The sequence below is a fragment of the Mobula birostris genome, chromosome 3, assembly GCF_030028105.1.
Source record: "Mobula birostris isolate sMobBir1 chromosome 3, sMobBir1.hap1, whole genome shotgun sequence".
In the NCBI taxonomy this organism is placed as follows: domain Eukaryota; kingdom Metazoa; phylum Chordata; class Chondrichthyes; order Myliobatiformes; family Myliobatidae; genus Mobula; species Mobula birostris.
Window position 1 is genome coordinate 204,446,334 of NC_092372.1, and position 18,296 is coordinate 204,464,629.

General features: G+C 39.1%; 1 protein-coding gene across 2 annotated transcripts in view; it reads left to right on the plus strand.

The window, feature by feature from the left end:
• Window positions 1-17,105, plus strand: part of larp4b (La ribonucleoprotein 4B) — a 100,452-nt gene extending 83,347 nt beyond the window's left edge. For both annotated transcript variants that reach the window (XM_072254011.1, XM_072254013.1), the window contains 4 exons: window positions 368-544; window positions 6,052-6,185; window positions 8,736-8,847; window positions 13,697-17,105. In XM_072254011.1, the coding sequence (XP_072110112.1) occupies window positions 368-544; window positions 6,052-6,185; window positions 8,736-8,847; window positions 13,697-13,990 (717 nt within the window). In that variant the 3' untranslated portion in view covers window positions 13,991-17,105. The remainder of the gene's footprint in view (window positions 1-367; window positions 545-6,051; window positions 6,186-8,735; window positions 8,848-13,696) is intronic.
• The last annotated feature ends 1,191 nt before the right edge of the window (window positions 17,106-18,296 follow it).

Sequence of the window (18,296 nt, forward strand, 5' to 3'; positions counted from 1 at the left end):
CTCTGAAAGATGTTCCAGATTATAACCACCGTCTGGGTGAAAAGGGTCTTCCTCAGCCTCTGAATTTCTGTGACCCAATGCAATGTCTTGTAGTTTTTTAATAGTATTACGATAGTATACTATATATCGTATCTATAGCCGTAATTTATTTGTATAGCTTTATCAGGTCACTCCTAAGTGCTTTTTGAAAAATTCGTGACAAGTAATTGGGTATTGTTCGCAATTTGAACATGTACAATGTTTTTTTTTCTTGAACTGATTTTAAGTCTTAGTGGCTTCCTTTCTTGAGCAGTTTATATCAGAACCAGTTTTAATTCCTGTTATTTTGGGGACAAGTGCTTATTATAACTAAATTTTATTTTGGCAGAGATCCCAGACACAGTCCCCTCCTCCACCAAAGCCGCCATCACCCAACTTTGAACTAGGATTGTCCAACTTTCCTCCTTTGCCTGGTGCTGCAGGCAATCTGAAGACTGAAGAAGTTCTTGAGAACAGACTATCCAATGTCAAAGTAATTCCAAAAGAGAAGACACAGATAGTACAGGTATTGTGGTAGTTCTGTTTCTCTGGAGCATTTGTATTGAGGTGGATTGTAAATGTTTAAAAGCAAGAACAAGTTCAAAGAAGTCAGTTTTTCAAGTTTTGTAGAGCAGTTAAGTAATGGTAACTAATAAACACAGCAATAACAAATGTTATGACATTTGATTCTGTTTGAGGAGTTGAAATTACAGGTTATTGAATGTTCCAGAATTGGAAAAAGGAAAAGTGGGTTGGCAATTTTAGTCCAGGAAGGCATCCATGTGGTGATGAGTAATGAGACGTGTGCAGGGCATTGACCTGGATTTGGTTGGAGGAAATGAATAACTTGGGAAAGATGAATGAGTATGATCTGTAGCACTCAAGTCTTGCTGGAGGACAAAGCATAAATTGGGAAATATCAAAGGCAGGAATTCTTATTAATCAAGGCTGATGTTAGTCTGCGTGTACATTTGACTAATCATAAAATTCTTAAAGCCAAACATTGTGGAAGTTACCTGGGACAAGGCTATTTTAGTTTTTCATGTAATAAGTGGAATTTACAAGAATCCTTACAATAAGGGTGTATAGGGAATAGTGATCACAGATTGGTAAAATTCTGGAAGTAGCATGAGGACGAATATATCTGGTCTGAAACCAGTGTTCTGAGACATCATAAAGGTATGAAGGAAGCATTAAGTTTAAAATGGCTGGGGAAAATGGCCCAAAGCAAAGGTCAATTAACAAACAGCGGCTGGTACCATAGCAGCAATGTCCCAATGCTCACCTGAAATTTAACCCAATCAGAAAGAGGGACTCGATGATTTAGAAACTTTTCAGGAACAAGCTGTAAGGGATTTCAAAACCTGAAGGTAGAAAATTGAAACAGGAGGAAATCTGCAGATGCTGGAATTTTAAGCAACACACATAAAAGACTCAGGTTGGAGGAACAACACCGTATATTCCGTCTGGGTAGCCTCCAACCTGATGGCATGAACATTGACTTCTCAAACTTCTGCTAATGCCCCACCTCCCCCTTGTACCCCATCCGTTATTTATTTATACACACATCCTTTTTCTCCCTCTGTCCCTCTCACTATACCCCTTGCCCATCCTCTTGGCTCTCCCTTCTTCCCTAGGCCTCCTGTCCCATGATCCCCTTATATCGCTTTTGCCAATCCACTGTCCAGCTCTTGGCTGCATCCATTCCCCCTCCTGTCTTCTATCATTTTGGATCTCCCCCTCCCACTTTCAAATCTCTTACTAGCTCTTCTTTCAGTTAGTCCTGACGAAGGGTCTCGGCCGGAAACATTGACTGTACCTCTTCCTATAGATGCTGCCTGGCCTGCTGCGTTCACCAGGAACTTTGATGTGTGTTGGTAGAAAATTGAGTCTGGACTGGCAATTAATAGTGGGGGGGGGGGGGGGGGGAAGCAAGAGTTTCTGTGAGTGTCTGGAAAAATGAAGAGGGGAGTGAAAGTAAATGTCACTCCCAAAGAATGACACTAGGGAGTTAAGAGCAGGAAACGAAGAAGTGGTGGATAATTTAAGCCAATAGTTTGCATTTGTATTCATGGTGGAAGACATGACAAAAGTGGATCAGTTTGAAATGGGTGAGAATAATTTAAAGGTGAAACACTAATGGATATAAAGGTAGACATGTTGCTAGTGCCCAATGGTTTGCAAACTAGTGCCTCTAAGTGGCTGTAGACATGGTAGAACAATTAATTGAAGTTCTGCGAGTAGTTTTCTTCCTTTATAAAAGGAAAACAGAAAGATCATCACTTAAGTTCATATTCCAGTCTAAAATTAGTTTTAAGAATTTGCACCATTGTTGATGCATCTTTGCTTCATTAGCTATACAGCATGGAAACAGACCCTTCATCCTTAATCGGCTGTGCTGACCAAGTTGCCTACCTGAATTGGTCTCAATTGTCTATCTTTAGCTCGTGTTCCTCTAAACTTCTTCCTATACATGTACTTGTCCAAATGTGTTTTTTTAAAAACTGTGCAATTGTCCGTATTTGAACAGGTTGGCCCCTTGGGTCTCCTTTTTAAAATTTTCCCCTCTCACCCTGCAGCCAGTTGAATATGCTCTTATGTTGAGAAGACAGACCATTTAGTTTGTTTGTACCCACCATGAATCTCCGTACCTCTATAGTCACTACACTGCCTCTTGCACTTCAGGGAGAAAAGCCGCAGTCTATCCAGTACCCCCTCAAAATCAACCCAGCCAGTTCTGGTAACATCTTTCAATCTTTACTAGACTCTTTTCAGCTTACTGACATCTGTTCTGTAGATAGTGACCAGAATTGTGCACAATAATCCAAGGGTGATCTTGCCAACATCTTTGTACAGTTGTAACAGGACGTCCTAACTTTTGTACTCAGTGCCCTGATCGATGAAGGCAGTGGTTCCAGATGCCTTAATTGCCTTCTATCTTTGTCGTCACTTTCAAGAAATTATGTGCTTTTACTATAGGTCTGTCTGTTCTACCACTCATTCCAGGACCCTGTATTTTACTGTGAGAATCCTGCTGTAATTTTACTTCAAATGCAACTCTTCACTTATCAGTTAAATTTCTTCTGCCATTAGTTCGTCCAATTTCCCAGTTTGTTTTTGAGATTTTTAATTTTAGATGACTTTTACTCAGTATTAATATTTTGGTTTCACACACTAACTTGTTAACCACACAAATTACATTCTTATCCAAATCATTAATATAGGTAATGAGCAATAATGGACCCAGCACTAATCCTTGTTGCACAATGCTGGTCACAGGCCTCCAGTCTGGGGGAAAAACAGCTTTCCACTATAAACCTTTAACCCTAACCACCAAGCCAATAATGTATACGATTAGCTAGGTCATCCTAGATGCCATGTGATCTCCCCTTCCAGACCAGCTTCTATGTCAAAGGCATTGCTGCAGTCCATGTAAATAATGTCTACTGTCCTGCCTTAATCAATCTCCCTTGGTAAGGGTCACCGTTACCGGAAAAAAAACATCTGAAGCCATGCTGTTCAGGCCCTGACTTTCCAAATTTAGGTGGATCCTGTCTCTGCGTTAACTTTCCCATCACTGCTGTAAGGCTGACTGGCGTGTAACTGTCTGACTTGTCCTTGCAGCCCTTCTTGAATAACATTAGCCTCCCTCCAGTTTTCTAATGATGATCATCAGATATCATTGGTAATAGTGATACAAGTATCTTTTCCAGAGCCCCAGCAATGTCCCAGGATACCTTCGGTCAGTCCCCAGGAATTTATCCACCTTTGTGCATTAAGACCACAAACACCTCTTATAAGGTGAAGGTGTCCTAAGACATTGCTGTTCTCTTCCTTAAATTCCCCAGCTTCTCTAACTGTTATGGTAAATACAGACAACTATTCATTTAAGGCCTCGCCTGTCTCCCATGGTTCTCCATATAGATGGCCATATTGATCCTTATGAACCCTGTGGTCCCTAGTTACCCTTCTTACCCTCAGTATACTTATCTCTTGGTTTTCCCCTTGATCTCTGGCAAATTAGTTATCTGGCATCCTCCTTTGCCCTTCATCCTCAAGTGTACTTCTGCATGTTTTGTACTTGAGGTATTCATTGGATCACAGTTTCTTACACCTGACACTTGCCTCCTTTTTCCTGACCAGGGCCCCAGTATTCCTTGTGAATCTGTGTTCCCTAATCCTGTCAGCTTTGCCATTCATTCTGACAGAAACATAAACTTAACTTCCCCCATGTCACTTTTAAAAAGCAAGCATTCCTTAAAAAGCAAGCTTCTCCCAATCAGCTTTTGCAAGTTCCTGTCTAATGCTATGAAAATTATCCTTGCCCCAATAAATCCACCACACAGACAATTTTATATATCCATTCTAAAACTAAGAGTTAGTCATTGGGCCGAAAGTGCTCTTCCACTGACAAATCAATTGCCTAGCTTCATTTCCCAATCTGAGCTTGAGTGTTATTTTGCCTCTAGTAGGGCCGCCAACACATTGTTCAAACTTCCCTGGCTGCATTCTGGGTGCTAAGGCGAATGCTGATGGTTGCAGGCCACAGCTACAGCACTGAAATGAGTAAACCTCACAGACTTGTGAGCTGAACAATTCTCCCTATACCCTTGGCCTTGATGCCTTGATCAAATTGATCATTATAAATAAAAAAAAGGTAAACAAAAACATGGAACATGAACTGCAGTGTCCCCAAAATTTAAGTCCACAGCTGCAGGGCAACACCTACTCCCAAACCTAGCAGTGTGGGATCCAAGACTTCTGCAGCAGTAATAGAGAGAAAAGAGACCGGTCAGATGCAGGTGGTGTTTGCTGAATGCTTATGTCTTTTCTGCTGTTATCCTTGACAATTTTAATTTCTATGTTTTAATGGGCACCAAGTAATTGAGCAGAACACAGGTTTATCTTCTGCCGTCAGACTGTAATGCAGTGTCAACCCCCAGCAATGGCCACCCCAGCTGTGCTTGCACTCAGTGTAGTTCACAGAATTCCCCAGGAGACTGCAAAAGGACCAGGTTGTTTAGTCCATTCAGTTACATGTTGCAGACATGTAACATGTAATAGATGTTAAAAGAGAATCTGCCATGGTGGAGCAGATTTGATGGGTCAGATGGCTTAATTCTACTCCTACGTCTTGTGGACTGCAGTGATCACAGTTAAGAAAAAGTATATCCATTAGCGTATCTCGTCGTTTTGTGAGCTGTCTGCAAAATGTCGCTGTGGGTAGTTGGTGCCATTTTGTCCCATGTGCAATGGGATAAAGGAACAGAGGCTTATTGCAAGTTATAGTGCAGTTCTGTTGTCTCAAAAGTTGTGTGCCTGTCACTGCCAGCATTGAATGCAGGAAAACCACATTTTGCAGTCAGTTTTTTTTTTCCCACATTTTATTCCAGTCTGAGAATAAATGTTACTGCATTAATTAAACACATTGAGAAAGTTTTAAAGATGGTCAGTGTCAAAAATACTGAGCTGGATTGCAGCAGCTAATTTTGAAAGTGGTGAGATGACAAATCAAGGGAAACAAACCAGTGGATTTCAAAAGGCATTGTAGCTAAGTAAGTACCTGTCATTAGGTAATCCGAGCAAGGGGAAGGTTTGTATTGCAGAAAACAGTGTTGTATGGGGCACATTTAGGATACAACGAGAAGATGGGGCAAGAATGGAAAGTAAAATAGCTTTTTGGAAACATTTCTGCAGGGAACTGAAAGCTTTAAGAATATTAAGAGAAGCTACACTATCGAAGTCCATGAGATACTAAAATAAGTTGCTGTCTGCTTTTTTGCAGTTGAGGGAAATAAAGGAAGTGCTCTTGAGGTCTGCCTAATACTTATTCCTCAAACAACATTACTTGAAACAATGGGCTTGTGCTTGTTCATATTTCAAAAATAATTGTGCTCAGTATTTTAGTTGCCAGCAGAAAGATGAGTTGTATAGTTGCTTGACTGTTGTTTAACTACAGGAAGTAGTTGTCTTGCTACTTCCTGCAATAGCCATTTTGTGCCTAACTAAAATTTTCTTTCTTTCTTTTTAAAGAGTATAAATGTTGATGCAAGTACCAACACTATTCCTTCGGGAATACCAAGGGAGACGTTACCATCCATATCTCCAGCTGCACCGCCAGTGAGTTCAAAGGCCTCCCCTTCACCACCTCATTCTCCAGAAATTCAGTAAGTTGTTTAATTCCTCTGAAGTAGTACTGATTAATTTAGAAGCAAATATTGTTCATATACCTTTGTGGACTTGGTTAAGTATGCTTGAGCATAATCAAATAGGGCTACAATAATAGAAATTATTGGAAATGTGTAGGTATCTCTTGTAGAATTTGATACATATGCGAAACAAATTGTTTGGGCATCATAACATTGAATGCTGTATATTAGTAACCTACATAGTTCTTCCTTATGAAAGATGCTACTTGATATCTTTGCTCACAGTATGACCTAATGTGCTAGCTACTTGAATTTTTCTGTGGACCATTAATTCTCAAATTTGTACTGTCACCCAGAGTCTGTACAGAATAAGGTTAATGCTTTAAAAAAAGAAGTCCAGAAATACCTGTACATTTCCATTTTATTCAGGTGTTCGGAAAATTCTGTAATATGTAAGCTGTGTATTAGACTTGGTGTTGAAAGAGAGGAATTAGTTAATCAAATATGCATTATGTTTTTATGGATCTTCCTAATGATTCATTCTCTTGGTATCTACTCCATCATAAAGTTGAGAATTCAACTTTGTTTTTTCAGCTGGGGAAAACAGTTGTGGATAACATGCCTTGTTAATGTGTGGATATCAGAGTCATCTGCTTAGATAATGCTTTTAATTCTTCACGATACTAAGCAGTTCTGCTTAGTTGTGTTTCCATTCTTTTTGTATCTAGCCACCATTCTATCATTCTTTTGTTTTGCATTTAATTGTAAAATCCCTCTTAACTATGACTGGAGGCAGGTAGCTGAGAGTTAAGTCGCACTCCAGAGAACAGCATAACAATTTCAGCTGCCTCTCAGTGGAAGCACTGAGGGAATAATACGCTGCTGGATGTACTTTATGCCTTTTAGATGAGACAAGTGAAGACTGTCTCTCACCCACCTGGATGTAAGATCCCAGGTTCTGAAGAAAAGCAGAGTTATCCCCTGTTGGCCTGTCTAATATTTATTCTTTGATAAACTGCTGTAGTGGGGGACACAGAAGAACATCTGCTCTTTACTTTATGACTTTCCTACACTTCAAAAATGCAGAAATGAATTTCAAATGCTATAAAACACATACAATCATGGAAGGAGAGGTGATGTACGATTGGTTGCTCATAAGTTTGTAGAACAATGTATGAAGTTTAAATTTTTCATTGAGCAGATGATATTTTTCAAATTAGCCAGCTTATTTGAATCAGAATCAGGTTTATTATCACGGGCATGTGTTGTGAAATTTGTTTACTTAGCAGCAGTAGTTCAATGCAATACATAATATAGAAGGAAAAAAACAAAATAAGTAAATCAATTACAGTATATGTATATTGAATAGATTAAAAATCTTGCAAAGAATGGAAATAATATATATTAAAACAGCAAGGTAGTGTCCAAGGGTTCAATGTCCATTTAGGAATCAGATGGCAAAGGTGAAGTATTTTTATATAAATGAAAGCTCCTGCTTGATATTTCTCTCTTCCTTATCAACTTCCCTGCACTTTGATCCCTGAACATTCCCTTCCTAACAAGAGCTTTTGTCATTTGTATGCATCATTTTTGTTATTGGTTTAGTAGTTCCTAGTTTTTTGGTATTTTTTTTTATCCCAATTATAGTGGCTTAGTTGCAACTGAGCATGAAATAACTGCTTAAGTATCTGCCATTGTCCAGATACTGATCTATCATTAACCTATTTTCCCAGTTCACTGGAGACAATCTGGAGTTCACTGGAGTTAATCTTTATAACTTTATTGTTACCTTGATTTAAATTCAGGCCACTAATAATGGACCAGAGATATTCTTCCTTGTATAGTATCTGGAATTTTAGAATGTTGTGATCACTACACCCTACAAGACCCAGAACAAGACCTAATAACATTTCTGTAAAATATTCCTTGCAGGTCCTGTAATATCATAAATTTACCTACCACACCACCCTTGCCAGTTTTATTAGCCAGGTTAAAATCACCCATCATAAATTGCAATTCCCTTCAAACATGCCATTGCTCCATTTAAACTTTGTCCATTTGTAAGCTTGTAGATCACCTGCCCAAATCCCTAACTATGTTGTGGTCTCCAGTTCCAGATTTTGGCTGCAGCGCTGTTTCCTTCCCTCCTAAATGTTTGGAATATAATGGTGCAGAGCAGCATTTAGAGTTGATCAGAGTTGCCACTGGCTCACAGACCCTGCAGTGAAAAACACTGGCATATCAGGCAGGAACATAGTGTAGTGTTTCAACTGCATTTCAGTAGTTCAAGCAGTACTGTGCTGGAGATTAGATTACTTCTTGTTAATCATTGAGTGGACTTTAATCTAAAATTTTGCGCAAACACAGTTGCATTACTCATGGCTATCTTTAGTAGCTTGATTAGTGTCTTGCACACCTCATGCATCATGCTTTATTGAATCAAGGAATGGTTTTGTGTTTTGCATTTTGCAGTGGTCAGATGTTGGCCTGCATGAGCTGCAGTAGTTTTGATAGGGAAAGCATTTGTGGTTATTACTGAAACTAAAGTGTGTTATTTGTTTTTTGTAGTGAAATGAAGAATCAAGAAACCAAGCAGAGAGAGACACAGACTCCATTAGAAAGACTGACCACATCTCTTTCCACTGCAAGCAAATCAGTACAAGTCAATGGCGCAGCCACGGTGAGTGTCCCAGAGAAAGGAAGTCAATATTTTGCATCATTGTACATTCTAGAATGAAAACATTTTTAAAAATCTGCAATTTATTCTGTTCTGAGGTGTTTCCAATGTTAGGAATGATTGTACATTGGCAAAATGAAGCATAGCATTCTGATAGTCTTATTGAGACCATAAGATATAGGAGCAGAATTAGGCCATTTGACCCATTGAGTCTGCTCCGCCATTCAATCATGGCTGATCCCTTTCCCCCTCCTTGCCCCATAACCTTTGACACCGTGTCCCATCAAGTTCTGCCGTAAGTACAGCCAGCTGCCTGGGAGGAGCTGCTGAATTCACCACCCTCTGGCTAAAGACATTTCTCTGCAGCTGTTTTAAATGAACACCCCTCTATCCTGAGGCTGCACCCCCTTGTCCTTGATTCCCCCCCCCCCACCATAGGAAACATCCTTTCCAAATCTTCTCTGTCTAAGCCTTTCAACATTTGAAAGGTTTCAATAAAATCACTCCCCCCCCCCCCCCCGCCCCACCCCATCCTTCTAAATTCCAGCGAGTACAGACCCAAAGCCATCAAACATTCCTCGTATGATAACCCTTTCATTCACGGAATCATCCTTGTGAACTTCCAATACCAGTACATCCTTTCTTAGATGAACCCAAAACTGTTCATAATACGCAAGGTGAGGCCTCACCAGTGCCTTATAAAGCCTCAGCGTAACATCCCTGCTTCAGTGTACTACACCTCTTGAAATGAATGCTAACATGGCATTTGCCTTCCTCACCACCAGCTCCACCTGCAAGATAACCTTTGGGGTGTTTTGCACAAGGACTCTCAAGTTCCTTTGCATCTTAGATTTTTGGATTTTCTCCCCATTTAGAAAATAGACCGCACATTTATTTCTACTATCGAAGTGCATGACCATGTATTTTCCAACATCGTATTTCATTTGCCACTTTCTTGTCCATTCTCATAATCTAAGTCCTTCTGCAGCCTTCCTGTTTCCTCAACACTATCTGCCCCTCCACCAATCTTTGTATTATCTGAAAACTTGGCAACAAAGCGATCTATTCCTTTATCTAAATCATTGATATACAGCACAAAAAGAAGCAGTCCTGACACAGACCCCTGTGGTCATGCAGTCAATGGACTGCGTGCATTATACAGTCCTGACTCCAGCATAAACATGGCAATGCAAAATGTAATCAGGAATTGCCCCACGTTTCCTTTATGGTTTTGACAGCATTTTGCTTTAAGACTTTGAAAACCAGGCGTTATAAACAATATTATGGAGGTTTAAGTTAAATTTTAAAAGTTTTAAAGTTAAAGCAATCTTTCAGAGAGTGCTATCTTCCTGATTAAACACAAACAGCCCTTCAGCCCACTTGTCTATGTCTGTATGCACATTTAATTTTGTAAGTCACCCATATATTTTCAAAACAAAAGAACATCAAGGTAAAGTTCAAAGTACATACGTCACCATATACAACCCTGAGATTTATTTTCTTGTGGGCATACCAAATCTGCATTAGAATCAGTGAAATATCACACCAGCTTGGATCTTCAACCAGCGTGTGAAAGACATTAAGCTGTGCAAATACAAAAATAAATGAATAGCAATAAATATTGAGAACATGAGTTGGAGTCCTTGAAACTGAGCCATAGGTTGTGGGAGCATTTACATGTTGGGGCAAGTGAAGTTATCCCCTTTGGCTTAAGAGCTTGATTGTTGAGAGGTAATAACTGTTCCTGAACCTGAGAGAATCCTGAGACTCCTGTACCACCTTCCTGATGGCAGCAGCGAGAAGAGCATCTCCTGGGTGGTGGTGTCCCTGATGATCTGCATGTAGATCTGCTTAATGGTGGGAAGGTGAAAGGGGCCAGCGGTAGCAGAGCATAATGTTACAGTTAGAGGAAGTGCAGTGCAGGTGGGCAATAAGGTGCCAGAGACATGAAGTAGATTGAGGTCAAGAATTCATCTTTGGCATAGAAGAAAGATCCGTTCAAGAGTCATATAACAGTGGGGTAGAAGTTGTCCTTGGTTCTGTGTTTTCAAGCTTTTGTATCTTTCCAATGGGGGGGAGAGGAGAATGTCAGAGGTGGGAGGAATCTTTGAATATACTGGCTGCTTTTCTGAGGCAGTGAGAGGTGCCGAAGAGACCATGGAGGGGAGTCTTGTTTTCATGATAGATTGTCGACAGCTCTCAAAAGAAAATTCAGGAATTAAATTTTAGAACAGTGGAAGTGTAGTTCTTCCATCTTTGCAGAAGTGCCATCAATGAGGAAATGGCAACATAAGCATTAAAACTTATAAAGCTTGTACTATATTTTGAGATGAATTGTATAGATGGTACCCCTGCTGGTGAGCTAACTTTCTCTTGGATTTGTACTTCAAATGCCTACAGTGAATACGGAAGGCACATATATTGTGAAATAGACTGTTAAACCTATTGTAAACAATATGAACCTTCATGGTCTACCTGTGTTTAGTGAAGTCTTGCAATGGCCATATATTAGAGCCTTGTACTTGCTTTAATTACATCTACGGCTCACTTCTGTGACTGTTGTAATGTTCTTCAATAGGTATTTCCACCAACTTTCAAGCTGTGAACTGGTGTGAATCTTCCTTCCATCATCTTTCTGCACAAAATAGTGCTGGAAATGGTCATTAGGTCAGGCCACATCTGTGCAAAAAGAAATGGTTAATCTTTCAGGTTGGGGCAGAGAAAACAAACTTGTTAATCTGCTGGAGCGAGGTGAGGGAGTATCTTGGGCAGTACTGGAGTAAACAGTGTGGATAAGCTATACATGAGATCATCTGATCAATGAGTGGATGGGAGCAGTTGAAGCTTGAAAGTTCAGACAAAATTTAGGCGTTTGAAATGCAGAGGAGGATGATTGTAGGCTGGGAATGTATTTCATTTCTGTAAGGATGCGGGCAGAAAGAGAACAGGCTGAACTATTAACATGGATGATTGATACAGACAGAAATCAAGTTACTTCAAGTTGTGGAAACTAGTTTTCAATTGCTGCACGATGCCCAAGCAAGTGATGTGGTGGTGGTGGTGTTGTTCCTCCAGCTTGCATCGGGCTTTGTTACAGCAGTACATCCCACCCTGACCCATCTCTGACCTACTGGGTCAGAGCGGGATGTGAACTCAAGTAATGGGAGCAGGAAGCTTGCGGTCAATTCAGGCAACACAAGTTCATCTACTTCACCTGAATTACCTGCATATTTTCGATATGGCACTGGATCAATGGAAGGCAAGCCTGTTTTGGAATCCCATATAAAAGTATCATTCACTTCTTAAGAGGTAACATGAATGAATTATATTCGAAATTTACAAATTTAAAGAATGATTTGGGAAAGTCTTAAAATTTCTTTTTCAAATTGATTTTTACTCAGATTCTTTTCCTTGGAGGTACAGTCAGCTGCACTCGGGCATCTAGGGCTAAGCAAATTTGACATTGCCATTGAAACGTGCTGACAGTTTGAAATTACCTCTTTTGGCGCACATGGATATGACTGGGACCTTATGGTCGTGATTGATCATGTCACAGGGATTAGTGGTCACTTTTTTAAGAGCAGAAAATTGAAGTGCAATTTGGCTTGTTATTCCTCTGTTAGAGAGATTTAAATTGTTGCATCTTGGCCCATAATGTTGACTGTACTATTTTCCATAGATGCTGCTTGGCCTGCTGAGTTCCTCCAGCATTTTGTCTAAATTGAGCATTTTACGAAACTGCCCAATTTAGATTCAGACATGCTGTTTTAAGTAGAATATTTTGAACTAGAAGTAGGCAGTTATCATGGAGATGGTTAAGCTTAGTTTCTGGGGGGTGGGGGGGAGCGCGGAGCATAAGTGACACGAAGAAGAAAGCCCTTAACTCCAAATGGTCATCGGGACGCCATCATGGCAGCGTTTTTTTCAGCAGGCTTTCTTATTTTTACGAGGCCGAGTTGCTAGCTCGACGCTCAACCCAGCACAGATGGAAAGCGTGCAAGGGAGCCGGCTGGATTTGTACTCAGGAGCCTTCACTCCGAAGTCCAGCGCTGATGCCACTATGCCACCAGCCGGCGATATACCTACATTTTTAAGTTGAAACACTAGTTCTTGTGCACAAATGCAAGGAATGCTGTAGCAATAAATTGGAAATAATATCTTCAAATTTCAGCATGGTGTGGGTGTTTCATTTCTGGCAATTATAATTGTAAATTAAAAACCATCTTTTGGATGAAATCCCTTAAATTAAGGCCCCATTTGATTATTCAACATAAAAAAAATCCCATGATATTCAACACAAAACAGCCATAGAGTTCTCCTGGTGTCTTGATTAATTTTCTTCATAAACATGAATTTTTAATATTCCTGTGATCTAACTATTATAAAATTAAGCATGACAGTAGTTTTTGCAGATCAAATCGGCTCTAATTTACTCTGAAATTGAAATGGGAAGATGTCGTGAATCACTGCAAGTTCTTGGTGTGAGTTTTAAGTTATTCAAAACATGGCACCGTGTTAGCATAATGGTTAGCGTGACACTATTAAAGCAGTTCCAGAGTTCAATTTGGGTGCCATTCTATAGGGAGTCCGTGGGCTGCGTGGATTTTCCCTGGGTGCTCCAGTTTCCTTCGACAGTCCAACGACCTTCCGGATATGTTAATTGGTAAAGTGTCCTGTGATATTAGGTTAGGGTTAGTTGAGTTTGTCAGGAGTTGCTGGGGAAGAGCCAGAAGGGCCCACTCCGTGGTTTATTACTAAATAAATATCAATAAATGTTTGTTTTCCCTGTGAGAAATTACCACCATAAATAATGCAAACTCTTGAGATAACTGATTTCTTTGTAATTTAACAGGAACTTCGAAAGCCTAGTTACGCAGAGATATGCCAGAGAAGTGCTAAAGAATCTTTAACACTACAACCACAGAAGGAGCAGAAACCCAACACTGCAGTCAGCAACAAAGATGACAAAAAAGCTCCAGAGGAACCAGTTGATAAAGAGTCTAAACACAAAGACCTACCTGTTGGAAAAACTAACCCAGGAAAGCCCAGAGAGCAGCGAAGACAATCGGGTCGAAGAACACCCCCTCAGGGCATCAACAAGCGTACAAATAAAGAGCAGCATACTCCCCCAAAATCACCCAACTGAAGGTGCAGAAATTGTGGCATTGGTTAAAGGGGCTGGTCTGTTCAAGTGTAATTCCCCCTCCCCTCCCCAAGTCCCCCAATCAGAGCACAGAGGTTGTTGAAATAATGGGGTTGCTGGAAAAGTGGTTGAAGGCAACAAAAGCACTTTTTTATTGGGAGTGAGAGTGTAATACTACTTGCCTTAGGGTGCCACTTTTCAACATTCGGTGAAACATTGTGTAATGTCTACTGTAATTTAATCTCTTGCTCAATAATAGATTGGGAAAAGAATTTTTTTAACTAATTGAAGGCAGGGGGAGTGAATGGAACCATGATCAGCAAACTGGCTTGAACATTATGCTGCGGGCCAGAACGTGGTTTTTTATGTTATGTGTGGTTTGTTTTCTGTAATTATACAGGGATAAAATATGGGGAGCAGTAGACGTTGGGTCTGCTTTCATGGTGTTAAGCAGTGTTGCAGGTGGTTTTTCTATTCCACAAATCTATTTAGTGCAGAATGTGATCAGTGTGCGAGTGCTGACATAGAAAAAAATATTTTTTTGTTTCTACATAGAGGCTAGTGGCTTGAAGTACAAAAAAAATCTCAAACCAGTTAGGCATTTGTGGGAATTAATTGGAGTAATAACCTGGATGGTAGATTTAACAGGGAATAAAAAGCTGTTGAATTTTTCTTTTCTGTTATGGCTGAGTTTCCATTGTTCTTGACGCTTGAGTTTACTTTTGCACTAAGCGGGCAGTTGATCTTTGGACAAGAGTAGGCTACTGTCTAATGTGTAACACATAGTGATTATGAATCACTGCAAAAGACTGGTTTTTGTGTACCTCTGTGCTCTAACATAGGTGATGACATTTGTTTATTTTTAATGCTCTTTTTCCAAGTGCTTTTTTAAAAAAAAGAAACTGAACTCCCAGTCAATACACTGGCATCTTTCTAATTTGGTACTTGCGGAGTACTTGAAATGGGGTGAGAATTAAAGTTTGGAGTGGAATTCCCCAGAATTTTCATGTTTTTGTCTTGCCAGTTTTTTTTTCTAATAGCGATTCATCTCTGCTGTGTGTAAAGATATTAGATTAGTTGCTGAGTTTTTTAAAGAAGAAAATATAATGTTGAAGGACGAGTGCACTGAGTCTACTGCCTTCTACTAATGTTGCAGGTGATATGTGGATGCTTCTTGTTTTGCTACACAGGAGTATTGGCTTTTTAAATTCCTATGGCTAGTGGTCATAGTAATCCAGACTAACTTAACTGCTTCCAAAGAGAGCAGTACAGCACTAGGCACAAATTTGCTAGTCATAGGAGAAAATGGGTAAGTTATTCCATAAAGGTTATTATTATTTCAACAACTGTGTTCTTTTCATGGTATAAATTAATTTCCATCCAGTGTCAAAATGAGAAACTTGAATTTCATTTTAAACTTGAAAATGACTTTGCCTTAACTTTTGTACGAGACAGATTTAGATGTTGCTATAACTGACCCAGAGGGTTGGAATGGGCAAGATAAGGTTACTCAGTTACATCTACTGTCACTAGTCTTACTGGGTAAATCAGAAGTGTGCAAACTAGCAGTAAATAGCATTTTTTTGTAATATAATTTATGAAAGATCTTAAAAGTTGGGATCCTTTTTTCAGATTGTTAAAAACCCTGTAAATGCAAAGATAGTCAATACTGTATTAAACTTGTGCACTTGGAAGTGTGTGCTTTGCTTGTACAGTTGTAAATAATCAGAACATATAAAAGGTACCTTTAAAAACTGATATAAAATATTGATATTGTTAGCATATCCTCAATGTTGCTCTTGAGCTGGATGTAGCAAAAATTAAGTGTTGTAGTTTGGATTTTTTTTTCCTGGTGTGTTAAACTGATCCTGTGCTCACTGCTAAAGGGGAAGTTGGGGAAAATCAGCAGTAAGGTAAATGGCCTTTTAATTATCTTTCCTTTCATTTTCCTCCACCCATTCCCCAAAAAAACTAATTGAGCAGGTTCTAAAGAATGACCTGGTAATTTTCATCATTATTTTGAATCATTAACATCTCAGGTAACAGTTTAAAAATGCACACGCCAAACAAGCTGAAATTATGTACGGACTTAAATTTTTATATAATCAAGAGGTAGAAAATAATTGAAACATTTGTGCCATTACGTTTTCTTTTGCTGAGCGTGCTGTTTCCCCTGGGGTCGGTGTGTGCAGCAGTTTGACAATTTGTGTAGGGTTAAAGTCAACTGTGGGTAAATTTGCTTGGCTGCTGAAAGTACGGTGATCAATGGCTGCATCCAGTGAGAACTGCTCAATAACACAACCAATTCATTATCTTGTAGCCAACTGGTACATTTTTATTGTGATGTTCAGCATCCTGCTATAAGTGTGAGTGCACTATTAATTATTTGCTGTTTTTTTTTAGTAAAGGGCACACAATTACTTGATTTCTGTTATCAGAGCATGGAGTTTGATCATATCTGATTAGACAGTTGTAGTGGGTACTGTTATTTTCATAGCAGCTGAAATTGAATTATCTGTCACGGTTATGGAGGCTTGCTGTGTTCACGCACACAGGCGTAAACATGAGCGAGGCAGGATAATCTCATGTGGATAAAGCACTAAAATTTAGTAAATCCACCAACATGAAACAGCTACCTGTTTGTGTTGCACCTCAGTAAAGTTAGATGAAGATATCAAAACCACATGATGTATTGTGAATGCCACAATAGTACTGTTCAATTGATATGTCACTGAGCTGTTAACAATATTTGTTGCAGCCAATCATAATGACCCCTTTTGTCTGTCTGCATGTAGTGCAGTTTATAAATGCAGGAGATGGCCATGATGATGCCTGTTGCTGTATTTACTTCAGCTTGTTGCAATTTTGTGTACTGTAACCAATTACACTAACAGTGGACAATTGAAGGGGAGGTAATGGCAGAACCTGCTTTGGAGGATAAATATTGGAAGCATTGAGGGTTTTTTGTTTTGTCTTAAAATGCTGCAATACAAACTGGAATCAAGCTTACATGTAAACTATTGGTAATTTAATTTTTCTTTGTGTCATACAATGCAAAACTGTCTCATTTGAAAATGTAGCTTCTGAAAATAAATTGAGTTAGCAATTGTAAAATCAATTTCCTGTGTTAGTGTTCTCTGCAATATGAATGGTATTGATCTCTATAATGCAACTATTCTATTTCATGCTATCTTATAATATAAATATGATGTTGTAAAAATGACATGCATTTTTAGTTATTTCTGCTACTTTAGGTTTACATTACATAGAGCAAAATGAACTGTGGTAATTCAGCACCCAAAGAACACTTGAGTTGTGTGCATTAAATGCACACTGAAGTTCTTAAGCTTTAAAATTGACTGCATTAAATAATGGGACTTATGCTGTAGTCAGTAACAAATGGTGATAGAAGGTAAATCTGGACCACTACTTCAAGCAGCCTAGGACAAAGCAAAACTGAAAGCAACTTTTGGACTATTTGTGTAAATTTGTGTTTTAGCTAATTAACATTTGAATCACAAGATTGAAGTTTGAAATAATCATTTCAGCAAATTGAGAGAAGTTATTCTAGAGAAGGTTTATCCATTTGATTATATGGGGAATATGATGGGCAATATATAGCATACTTTTTCCAAATATCAAATTCAAACCGGTTTCTTGAATGCTGTTTTGCTTGACTATATTTCTAACTTGGAAATGAGTTGAATTTTTGTTCAATGGTCCAATTAAATATGGTGTGCTTAGACTGGCACATATGTTGTACTAAATAATTAAATGTTTAATGTATGACTAAAATGGTCTCTTTCATCCTCCACTTAATTATTGAATTTTGTTCCCGAGAATAATTGATAGGTCTGGTTTTATTTATAACTTAATCATGTTCCTTGCAACTTTGTATCATGTTTGAATTGGGGATTTCTCCTTTTTTGGCTCATTGTTGTGAAAATAAAAATGGATGGGTTTGCCTATATGTTGTGCTTTCCACACCGGGCTCGCTCGTGTTTCTGCTCCCACCCAACTCACTCGGGTTTTAGTCACAGAAGTGTTTGAGAATTTAATAACAGCTCAATCTTGGAATCCTCATGAATGCCCACTTGTCCTTTTAAATTGTGATTTAACTGGCTTGGCTGAATTAAACAGTAAGATTGGTTAATTAAAGGATTGCATAGGAATCATGCAAGCCCTTTTGTAGAAACAAAACCAAACTTGAAACAACTACATAGCCTATCAAAGCAGGCACTCCAATATCCTCTTCAATCTATCCTCTTAATTGTTTTCAGTCACAACTCCATCTTTCTCCCATTTTCTT